The 12,044-nt window shown below is 45.1% G+C and overlaps 1 protein-coding gene across 2 annotated transcripts in view; it reads left to right on the plus strand.

Moving 5' to 3' along the window:
* The window catches only part of SH3RF2 (SH3 domain containing ring finger 2), a 133,129-nt gene that overhangs the window by 89,216 nt on the left and 31,869 nt on the right, over positions 1–12,044 (plus strand). For both annotated transcript variants that reach the window (XM_011231634.3, XM_002924686.4), the window contains exons 6-7: positions 4,224–4,315; positions 5,621–5,791. In XM_011231634.3, coding sequence (XP_011229936.1) covers positions 4,224–4,315; positions 5,621–5,791 — 263 coding nt within the window. The remainder of the gene's footprint in view (positions 1–4,223; positions 4,316–5,620; positions 5,792–12,044) is intronic.

Here is a 12,044-nt window from a genome sequence, read left to right on the forward strand (position 1 = left end):
CTGTCCTCCTTCCCAGCCGGTTTCTCTCTTCTCTGTATTTATCTTGCTGTCTTTTCCTATCACTTCATTTGTTCATTCATTCATTCATTCATTCATTCATTCATTTTTCTTTGGGCCTTATTTATTGAGATTGTGTCTGATCCATAGGTCTCCGTTCTTGATTTCTCTCCTGTTCAGGTGGCCCTCTGCCACGAGGGTACTTGCTAGCTGCCATCAATAAGCTGAACCATCCCTATCCCCTCCTCTGACCAGCCCCAGGGCTTGGGCTGGGGCAAATCAGGCTACTTGGGTTTTCCTGCCAACTAGACAATATATTCATATTTTTGATCAGCTTTATTAAACTATAGTCACATACAATAAAGTTCAGCCATTTTATTTTATTTTTTAAAGATTTTATTTATTTATTTATTTGACAGAGATAGAGACAGCCAGCGAGAGAGGGAACACAAGCAGGGGGAGTGGGAGAGGAAGAAGCAGGCTCATAGCGGAAGAGCCTGACGTGGGGCTCGATCCCATAACGCCAGGATCACGCCCTGAGCCGAAGGCTGACGCTTAACCGCTGTGCCACCCAGGCGCCCCCAGCCATTTTAAAGATATAGTTCAGTGACTTTGGGCAGAGGTATAAAGGCATGTAATGACTACCAAAATCAAGATACAGAACAGTTCCATCACCCCAGAAAGTTTTCTTTTGCCATTTGCAATCAGTTAGTCCTCTCCCCTCACCCCTGGCCATTGGCAATGCTCCGTTTTATGTCACTATAGGTTGGGCATTTTCAAGAATGTCATATAAATGGCATCACAGAATACGTAGTCTTATGTGTCCCACTTCTTTTACTTAGGATGATGTTAAGATTTATCCACGCCATCGCATGTATTGCCAAGGAGTATTCCCTTGTGGATAAAACACAGTTTGTTCATTCATTCACCAGTTGATTGGCATTTGGGTTGTTTCCAGTTTGGGGCTAAAGTGAATAAAGCCACTGAGACCATTCATGTATGAGTCCTTGTATGGACATATGTTTTCATTTTACTTTGATTACTACTTGTGAGTAGGATTGCTGAGTAGTGTGGTAAGTGTATATTTATAACAAACGGCCAACTTGTTTTCCAATGTGGTGGCGCCATTTTACATTCCTACCAGCAGTATGTGAGTTAGGGTTGCTCCACATTCTCACCAACACTTGGTATGGTCAGTCTTTTTAATTCTAGCCATTCTCATAGGTGTGTAGTGGTATCTCATGGTAGTTTTACCTCACATTTTCCTCATAATTGCTGATGTTGACCATCTTTTGGCCACTCGATATATCTTCTTTTGTGGCATCTTTACCCATTTTTATTGGGTTGATTGCCGTCTTCTGTATGGGTTGTAAGAGTTTTTCTGATATTTTTCATCTGCCTTTTCTTCTTCCTTCCTTCCTCTATCCCTCCGGCTCTTCTTTCTCCCACAGGGTCCCTGTCCCAGTTCCTGAGAAATGCCTCCTGCCCCCCAGAGTTGCCCACTATCTCCCCTTCTCTCCCTCCTCCTCTGCCTCTTTCCTCCTTGTCTGCACATGTACTCCCTTCTCTACCAGAATATCTCAAAACCTGAGAATCTGGCCTCACTTCCCGTTCCATTTCAGAAAGCACTCCATCTCAAGCCCACTGGTCTTAGTACTGGCTAGGTTCAGTGTTCCAAAAAGGGGGAAGGACCCTCCTCTCGAGATGAAGACCTAGAGAAGTAAAGAGACATAGCCTGGTATCATGAGGGATGGCTTTGCATTCTGGCATCTTCCTCCTCCCTAAATGATTAATAGCGTTTACAGATAAAAGGGCTTTTTACTCAAACACAACACCGGAATGTCATGGGTGTTAAGTGAAGTGCATCCTGCTTAATCAGTGGTCCAACCGTCTCCAAGAACATAAGATTAATTGTTCGCATAACAAGACTCTCCCTTGGCACACCTCCCAAGCCCAGCAGGGATTTATCTTGCGAAGTCACAGGGAAGGAGCAGCCTAGCCCAAAACTGGCAACTTTTCTTCTCTGTTTAAGGGAACTGGTATGACAATATTTGATTGCAAAGCTCAGAGCGCTTTACGCAGTGTTAGCACTGGATGAGTGACTAGGGAATGTTTTTTTTTTTTAAGAGCTTACTTAGATATACTTCACCTGCCATACAATTCACCCATTTTAAAATGTACGATTTAGCGGTTTTTAATATATTCATGGATGTGTACAACAATTACCACAACTTTACAACACTTCATCACCTCCACAAGAAACCCTGTATTCTTTAACTACCACTCCCATAACCCTTCTTATCCCCAACCCCTAATCTACTTTCTATCTCTACAGATTTGTCTATTCTGGACATTTTACATAAATGGAATTATATAATCCAGTCTTTTGTATCTGGCTTCTTTCACTTAGCAGAATGTTTTCAAGTTTTATCCATGTTCTAACATGTATCAATACTTCATTCCTTTTATGGCTGAGTAATATTCCAATGTACAGATACACCACAACTTGTTTTTCCATTCATCAGTGATGGACATTTGGGTTCTTTCCACTTTGTGCTATTATGAGCAATGCTGCTATAAACATTTGTGTATAAGTTTTTATGTGGACATATAGTTTCGTGTCTCCTAGGTATGTAATAGGAGTGGACTCACTGGATCTAATGCTAATTCTCTTTAATCATTTGAGGAACCACCAGACTATTTCCCAAAAGAACGACACCATATTACATTCCTTCTCACCAGCAACTGTATGAGAGTTTCAGTTTCTCTAAGTTCTCCCAACCCTTGTTATTATCTGACTGGAATGGTTTTCTGATCCAAAACTATATCCTCAAACTGTCAAACATTCATACATAGCACACATATATTTAAACAATTGTCAACAAAGAACACACAAAACTACCAAGTCATGCACACCGGCGCATATCTCTACAGCTCACGCACATACACTTAAAATCCGGTATAGACATTGACAATCACATATGCTCGTACAGACGGTCACACACAGTACACATGCATATCACCCCACAGACTCACATGTGTGCACGTAATCGACATACAGTAGACCAGCGCTGTCGCACAAGTGCGTAGTACCGTTGTCATGGGTTGTGAACAAACATACACACAGAACCAGAGACACATGCACTCAATAATGCATTCCCTCTTGCCCAAACACACATGCACAAACAAGAGTTATACCCGAAAAGCATAGTCCTAAAAAGGCACACATATATAATTACCCTCAACTCATGGGGGGATAACCAAAGATAGATTGAATGTATTTACTCTGGGTGTCATGGAGGTGGTTGAGATTACATCCGTCCTTGGTGTACTGGGTAGGAAGACCTTTTCATTCACTTATTTGTTCTTTAAACTACAAGTGCATACTGAGCACGTAGAAGAGAGAAGGATGAAAAAGATAGGGTCCCTGCCCGCATGGAACTTACAGTCTAGTGGTGGGGGCAGTCACCTCTGTAAGAGATGCTAAGAAGGAAGTAAGCAAGGTCACAGGTCACAGGCAGGGTGCCAGGAGAGTAGTTTCTGGGTGTGTCTAGCACTGCTGCTCCCTCTTTCATCCTGGCAAAGTGAGCACTATTCAGATTCGCTTTCCACAAATCACTGGATAAACTGGTGTGTCTGTGTATGTGTTAACACCAGCAGTAATAAGAGTGTGGGCTCAGGAACTAGATTACCCTGGTTTAAAATTTGATTTCTTACTAATTGGGTGATCTTTCCCTAAGTTTCTCATCCCTAATTAGGGATGGTAAGAGTACCCTTAGTCAAGATTAAATTAGCTGGTGCTTGTAAAGCACGTAGAAGTGCCTGGCCAGTGTTCGGTTCTCGTTAGCAGCCATCACATCTTTTCCTGAGAGGACGTTTCCATAGAGCGGGTGAGTGTACTGGGAGGGGGGTGGGGATAAGATAGGGGGAAAGACCGAGGAGCCTGGCAGTGCCCTGTCGACTAGGAATTGGATGAGTCTTCATCTTCTGCCATTTCTGAGCAGTCTTGGAATGCAGCCCTGGCATGCCACCCTGGCAGGCCATAAACCAGTCTGGCCCCACCCCGCTCTGCCCACAGCCCCAAACCACAGCAGAGATGCGCCATGAGTGGCACTGGGCATGGCTCTTGGTTTTCAGCTGGGTCAGGCCTTTCGGCAGCAGCTCTGCTGTGGGCCTGGCTTGCGGTGTTCACCAGTTCTGCTTGGCTGTCTTTTCTGTCTATGTAGGTCAGCGCTTACCATCCTGTACCTGCCTCCCCAGGACATTCCACGGCCATCGTCAGTCTGCCTGGCTCCCAGCAACACCTCTCAGCGAACATGTGAGTAACAAGCTCAGCCCTCCCCCTCCAGGTCCTGGCTGGAGGGGTTATCTTGGCCATCGCTCTGCCACCAAGCATCTCGACTCCCAAACCATCCCATCCAGAGAGACAAGAGCCCCCCTTCCTTTGTATCCTTCAATGGAATTAATGGTGAAAAACACTAATTGGCAAACCACATCAACCTAGCTCATTATTTTACAAGAGTAGAAAGAGACTGGAAGCGTATCCACGAAAACACTGCTGGGAGGTTGGATATTGAGCCATTTCTACTGACTTCCTTTAGATTCAAAATGTTGGGTCATAAACCGTGTTGCTTTAGGATCAGTGGAAAATAAATATAGTATCTTAGAGGGGGAAAATCTTGCCGATGAGAACACGCCCCCAGCTCCTTTGATAAAACCCTCCAGTGTCTCATAGTCCTTGGAGTCTAGAAGGCCTTCTTGATGTCCAGCCTGAGGCCATACACTGGTAACCTGACTCTGGCGAGCCAACGTGGGTTCTTGTTAATGCTTTTACTCAGAAAGCTATCCTCACTGTCACAGCCTTGCTAGTGTCTTCACCCCTTAACTCATACCTGGAGGTGATTTATCTGCCTGACTCCTGTGCGGAGTGCAGAGTGAAAGTCACTGCTCTGCCCCAGGGACACTTGTGCTATTGCAAGCCCATTCCCCTCCAGCCCGCCACGCAGCCAGGATTCCACTGTGTGCTCACAAACTAAAGTCAACTCCCACCTCCTGGTTCCCCATGTCCACGTCCCTGCCTACATTAAGTTAGTTCCTTGGGCCATTCCTGGGGGTCAAACGTGTCCTCATTCCCAGGAGAGGAAGTAGATCAGAGAGGCTGGTGTTCTGACCTCTCCTCTCCCTTAGCTTGCTGGCTGCAACCATTTTCTTGGGTGATACGCTGAGCAGTATAAAAAAGCACGCTGAGCAGTATAAAAAACACCCTGAGCAGAGCCATCACGTCTAGGTTGAGACCAGGCTCTGCCACTAATCCCTGGTCACCAACTCCTGCCCCTATCCTAGGCCAGTCTCCCCACTGTCAAATGCCACGGTGGCCTAGCGTAGTGATTCCCAGCTGTGTGGCACTCTGTGGTGGCCTCGGGATTCGGGGAGGGCAGGGGTGCGGGCCCTCCACTGCTGCTTCACCGCCACGCTCTGTCACTGCTGCCCACCTTCCATCCTGAAAAAGTTTGTTATCACTGACCACAGGGTCAGGCGGCCCTGAGGTTCCGTTTCCCTTCGCCGCTTCCATGGCCTCTGCCAGGCACGCTCACTTTCTTCACCAGCTCCCTTGTCTCCCCAGGTTTGTGGCCCTGCACTCCTACTCAGCCCACGGACCGGACGAGCTGGACCTACAGAAGGGAGAAGGCATCAGGGTCCTGGGCAAGTACCCGGACGGCTGGCTCAGGGGCGTCTCCTTGGTCACTGGGCGGGTCGGCATCTTCCCCAACAACTATGTCATCCCCATTTTCAGGTGCGTCCCCTCCGCTCTCGAGCAGCAGAGGTCGGGTCACCGAGGCCAGGGGCCATCTGTGGGTTGCATCGCTGAGGGACTCAGTGCTCCTTCAGAGCGTGGGCCAAGAAATAGCCCTAACACTTTATTTTTTTAAATAGTAACTAATTATCTTTTTTATAGGTCTTCACATTTTACAAGCACTTTCTCATCTTTTACTTCATTGCCTGTGCCCAAGAGTCCTTACCATAAGGTAGATAGTATTTTCCAGATGAGGAAAGTGATGTACAGACTTAAGCAACCCACTCAAGAATGGGGTTTCAGGTTTTCTACTGTACAAACCCCCCAAATCCCATTCACATCCCCCGCCCCTGGCACTCCCATCTAGTCGAATAATGGGAACCTGCGATGATCAGAAGACCCTCAGATCATCTAGGGAAACTTCCTGGGACAACACTAGGCCAGTAGGCGAGTTTCTGTGACTCAGACCACCACCTGTCCATCCACACCCCAGGCCGCAGGCAGGTTCCCCTGAAGGTCTGTGTCCCTCGCAGCCTTCCCAACCTTTTTCATTCTCCGGTATGCCTGACACTTCCTATTTGTCTAACTGCTTGGACCACGACCACCAATGCCCACGGGTCCCAGCACCACCCATGGCTCCTCCTCCTTCTACCCCATGCCAGCCCAGGCATAGCGTGTCACAAGGTAGTGAGGCCATTACCACACACCAAATGCTGGCTTTATGACATACCTCTGAGGAAAGTGACAACCCATTGTACTCTGGGGGGTCAGACCTGGAGTCATATGTCCAGGTTGGGGGACCTTCATGTAGGTGGGGCATGGTGTCCGGAGGAGGGCAACAAGGATGGTGAGGAGACAGAAAAGTACACCACAGGAGAAAGTGATAGAGAAACTAGGGTTAAGCTGCAGAAGACAAGGGTCAGAGGGACCATAACAGGCTGTGTAGACAGGAAATCTGTTTCCTGAGGGGGCAGTGAACCAGTGGATACAACTTAGAAGGTTTTGGTTCAGTAAAAGGCTGCACTTTTTAATGCATAGATTTTTCCAATAAGATTGGCTGGTGAGGTGGTAGACCCTTAGACCCCCTTTCTAGGAAAAGTATGGGCAAACTCTGGGTTTCCATAGATGCAGGCTTATATAAAATGATTTCTTCACATGACAGAAGGTTGGAGTAGAAGTCATTTCCTTCAATGGAAGGTTCTTGGAATTTGTTAGAGAGTTGCAAAATCTCCACAGGCAAACTAAGTGTGTCTTTAACTGATGCTTTATTTCATTCATTCAACAAAAATTTATTGAGCACAAACTATGTATCAGGCACCTTTCTAGCACTGGAGAAACACCAATGAACAAAATACACAAAATCTCTGCCCACTGGAGCTTACATTTTAGTGGGACAGACAGACAATAAACAAGATATGTAAGTAACATATATAGTGTGTTAACGGTAAGGGCTAAGAAGAAAATTCAGAAAAGCAGGATAGAATTTGTGGCGGGGGGGTGGTGATTAAAATTTTAATAGGTCGGTCAGGAATGGCCTTACTAAGATGGAAGAGGGAAGAAACTGAGGCAGGTGTATTCCATACCACAGGACCAGAAAGTACGATTGCCCTGAAGCAGTATACCTGTCCCGAGGGCCCATAGCGCTGGGTCAGAACAAGCGAGGGGACGTTAGTAGTGGATGAGGTCAGAATGGTAACAGATGGGCCAGATCATCTAGAATTTCCTAAGTCGTAATGAGGAATTTGACTTTAACGCTATCACAGAGTTTTAAGCCTAAAAGTGACATGATCTAACTTACATTTTAACCAGAATCCCTGTGATTGCTGGCTTGAGAGTAAAGCATAGAGACTAATTAAAAGGCTATTACAATAATCTGGGGGAGAGGGGAGGGTGAACTGAGCCAAGGTGTCAGCCATGGAGGCAGGGAGAAGTGGTTAAATTTTGGGTATACTTTGAAGGTAGTCACAAAGGAATTTTCTGACAAATGAAATATTGGGTGTGAAAGAATGGAGGAGTCAAGGTGAGTCCTCGTTTTTCCCCTGAGTGGAAAATGCAGTTGCCTTTTATTGAGAGATTCAGGAAAACCCAGAGGAATGGGTTCTGAGAGGTGGGGGGAGGGGGAGCAGAAGCTCAGCTGGCAGCGGATTAAGTCTTAGGTGCTTGTTAGCAATCCCAGTAGAGATGTTGCCAAATGGTTGAGTACACGAGCCCAGAATTTTAAGGAAGAAGGTCCGGGCCTGAGATTGTATTTAAAGCCCTAGGACTAGATGAAATCATCGGGATAGGATCAGATGCATTGGAGAGAATGACAGTGAGGCAGAAACTAAAATCTTCATGGAATGAGGGGAGAGGCTGAGAGAGGAAATGGTGACAAGGTAGAGTGGCAGGTGGTAGAGTCTGATACTAGCAGTCAAAGCTGGGGAGGGTGGGAGAATGGTCCAGAGGTGCCAGAGAAGAGCAAGGAGGATGCCCACCCTAACTTATGATCATTTCCTCCATGACATGAACTCTCTGGGGACCGTCTTTACTACTAAGGCATTTGCTTATGCATCAGGCCTTAGCCCAAAGTCCTAGTTATTCTACAAAAAAAACAAAACTAAACTAAAAAGCTTTAAAATTAGAGAGACCATATAATTTGTCACCCAAACTAGGACACTTTTAAGAAAAAAAGACACACGCTTTTAGTATACCAGGAAAGCAGGTGTAAACTGAGACTCTGCTAGGAAAAGCTGGACAAATAGTTACCCTAAATAGAAATGCATGTAGGGTTCCATTTCAGTGGATTTCAAGACTCCAGCTTCCCTTTCCCTCCTTCTTTGCTTTTCTCCTAGGTGCACATATTGTGCCCTTAGGCAAGCCATGAGCATCTAGACTCACCCACTCCAAGATGGCGGTATGTCAGACAGTGGATGCGGTGTCAGCTGTAGGCTGCCATTGAGTCTGTCCCCCATCTTGTGTTCATAGAATCCTGAACATACGTATATGGAGGTGCTACTTACGTGGATGGGTGTGTTTGCTTGTAGGGAACCAGCATTTCTAAGAAGAGCAAGTCCCTGTCAGAGTATATTCTCCAGAGGGCTATTAGGTGATAGAAGATCAGTGCTTTCTGTATGTGAAGTTATCCGTGATGGCCCCCTGATGCAAAGAAAGGTCCCATCATCACTGATCTTAGACATGGGTGACGTATGCCCAATTTGTCTACGTGGGAGCAGCCCAACCTTGTTCTTGACCACCCTTTCCACTGTGGGAGGTTTAGCTCCTTCTGCCTCTCAGGGCTGACTGATGTTGTCCTTTGTCAACTTAGGTTCCACTTTTAGCAGGTTGTGTGAGGACTAAGAGGTTGGACTACATGCACAAGGCCCCTTTCTGCTCTTTGGTTCTGTGTATGTGTGAGGCTTCCCCCCCCAGCTTTGTTTTTCTGTTTGCAGTGATGCCTCTCACTGCCACCAGCCCCCTTGGTGTAGAGTACAGCCTTTTATAGAAGAGCCAGGGCTCGAAAGTATGAGAGGCCCCCCTTAGCACTTGCACATTTGCTCTTATTAGCATTATTCCCTAATGAACTGGGCCTGCCAGAGTTTGGGGACTAACTATAGAGAGACTAGAGCTGACCAAAATGGCAGGGTTTTCATTTAAGATGCAGTAAGTGAGCCTTTTAATTACCGAGAGAGGAAAAGACTGCTGTGCTATCCAGAGTTCCGGCCCTCTCACTATGCCCACCTGTCTAGCTGATGTTGCCGCCATGACATACTTTCCCAAATGCTGGAGGTAGCCATTGGCTCAGATTGTGTGGAACATTTTTCAGGTTTCCATCCTTCTTTTTTTTTTTTAATTTTATTTTATTAAATTGTGTTAATCACCATACAGTACATCCCCAGATTCCGATGTAAAGTTTGATGCTTCATTAGTTGCGTATAACACCCAGTGCACCATGCAATACGTGCCCTCCCTACTACCCATCACCAGGCTATCCCCTTCCCCCACCCCCTCCCCTCTGAAGTCCTCAGTTTGCCTCTCACAGTCCATAGTCTCTCATGTTTCATTCCCCCCTCTGATTACCCCCCTTTTCTTTATCCCTTTCTTCCCCTACCGATCCTCCTAGTTCTTATGTTCCATAGATGAGAGAAATCATATGATAATTGTCTTTCTCTGCTTGACTTATTTCACTTAGCATTATCTCCTCCAGTGCCGTCCATGTTGCAGCAAATGTTGAGAATTCGTTCTTTCTGATAGCTGAGTAATATTCCATTGTATATATGGACCACAGCTTCTTAATCCAGTCATCTGTTGAAGGGCATCTCGGCTCCTTCCATGATTTGGCTATTGTGGACAATGCAGCTATGAACATTGGGGTGCATATGGCCCTTCTCTTTACTACGTCTGTATCTTTGGGGTAAACACCCAGTAGTGCAATGGCTGGGTCATAGGGTAGTTCAATTTTTAACTTTTTAAGGGACCTCCACACTGTTTTCCAGAGTGGCTGTACCAACTTGCATTCCCACCAACAATGTAGGAGGGATCCCCTTTCTCCACATCCTCTCCAACAATTGTTGTTTCTTGCCTTGTCTATCTTTGCCATTCTAACTGGCGTAAGGTGGTATCTCAGTGTGGTTTTGATTTGAATTTCCCTGATGGCTAATGATTTTGAACATTTTTTCATGTGTCTGTTAGCCATTTGTATGTCTTCATTGGAAAAGTGTCTGTTCATATCTTCTGCCCATTTTATGATTTGTTTATTTGTTTCTCGTGTATTGAGTTTGAGAAGTTCTTTGTAGATCTTGGATACCAGTCCTTTATCTGTGGTGTCCTTTGCAAATATATTCTCCCATTCCGTGGGCTGTCTCTTAGTTTTTTTGACTGTTTCCTTGGCTGTGCAGAAGCTCTTTATCCTGATAAAGTCCCATAAGTTCATTTTATCTTTTATTTCTCTTGCCTTTGGAGATGTGTCGTGAAAAAGGTTGCTCTGGCCGATGTCATAGAAGTTGTTGCCTATGTTCTCCTCTAGAATTTTGATGGATTCCTGTCTCACATTGAGGTCTTTCATCCATTTGGAGTTTATTTTTGTGTATGGTGTGAGAGAGTGGTCAAGTTTCATTCTTTTGCATGTAGCTGTCCAATTTTCCCAGCACCATTTATTGAAGAGACTGTCTTTTTTCCACCGGATGTTTTTTCCTGCTTTATCAAAGATTAGTTGCCCAAAGAGCCGAGGGTCCATTTCTGGGTTCTCTATTCTGTTCCATTGGTCGATGTGTCTGTTTTTGTGCCAGTACCATGCTGTCTTTGTGATCACAGCTTTGTAGTACAGCTCGAAATCCGGCATTGTGATGCCCCCAGCTTTGTTTTTCCTTTTCAACAGTTCCTTGGAGATTCGGGGCCTTTTCTGGTTCCATACAAATTTAAGGACTATTTGTTCCAGTTCTTTGAAAAATGTCCTCGGTATTTTGATCGGGATAGCATTGAAAGTGTAGATTGCTCTGGGTAGTATGGACATTTTAACTATGTTAATTCTTCCAATCCATGAGCATGGAATATTTTTCCATCTTTTTATGTCTTCCTCAATATCTTTCAAAAGTGATCTATAGTTTCTAGCATATAGGTCCTTTACGTCTCTGGTTAAGTTAATTCCAAGGTAACGCATGGTTTTTGGTGTTATTGTAAATGGGATGGATTCCCTAATTTCTCTTTCTTCAGTCTCGTTATTCGTGTATAGAAATGCAACTGATTTCTGGGCATTGATTTTGTATCCTGCCACCTTACTGAATTGTTCTATAACTTCTAATAGTTTGGGAGTGGATTCCTTTGGGTTTTCCATATAGAGTATCATGTCATCTGCAAAGAGAGACAGTTTGACTTCTTCTTTGCCGATTTGGATACCTTTGATCCCTTTTTGTCTTCTGATTGCTGTTGCAAGGACTTCTAGTACTATGTTGAATAATAGTGGCGAGAGTGGGCATCCTTGTCGTGTTCCTGATCTTAAGGGAAAGGCTTCCAGCTTTTCCCCATTGAGAATAATGCTTGCAGTAGGCTTTTCATAGATGGCTTTTATGAGATTGAGAAATGTACCCTCTATTCCTACACTCTGAAGGGTTTTAATCAGGAAAGGATGCTGTATTTTGTCAAATGCTTTTTCTGCATCAATTGAGAGGATCATATGGTTCTTGAGTCTTTTCTTGTTGATATGATGTATCACATTGATTGATTTGCGAGTGTTGAACCATGCTTGCATCCCAGGTATGAATCCCACTTGGTCATGATG

The sequence above is a fragment of the Ailuropoda melanoleuca genome, chromosome 3 (assembly GCF_002007445.2).
Source record: "Ailuropoda melanoleuca isolate Jingjing chromosome 3, ASM200744v2, whole genome shotgun sequence".
NCBI lineage: Eukaryota > Metazoa > Chordata > Mammalia > Carnivora > Ursidae > Ailuropoda > Ailuropoda melanoleuca.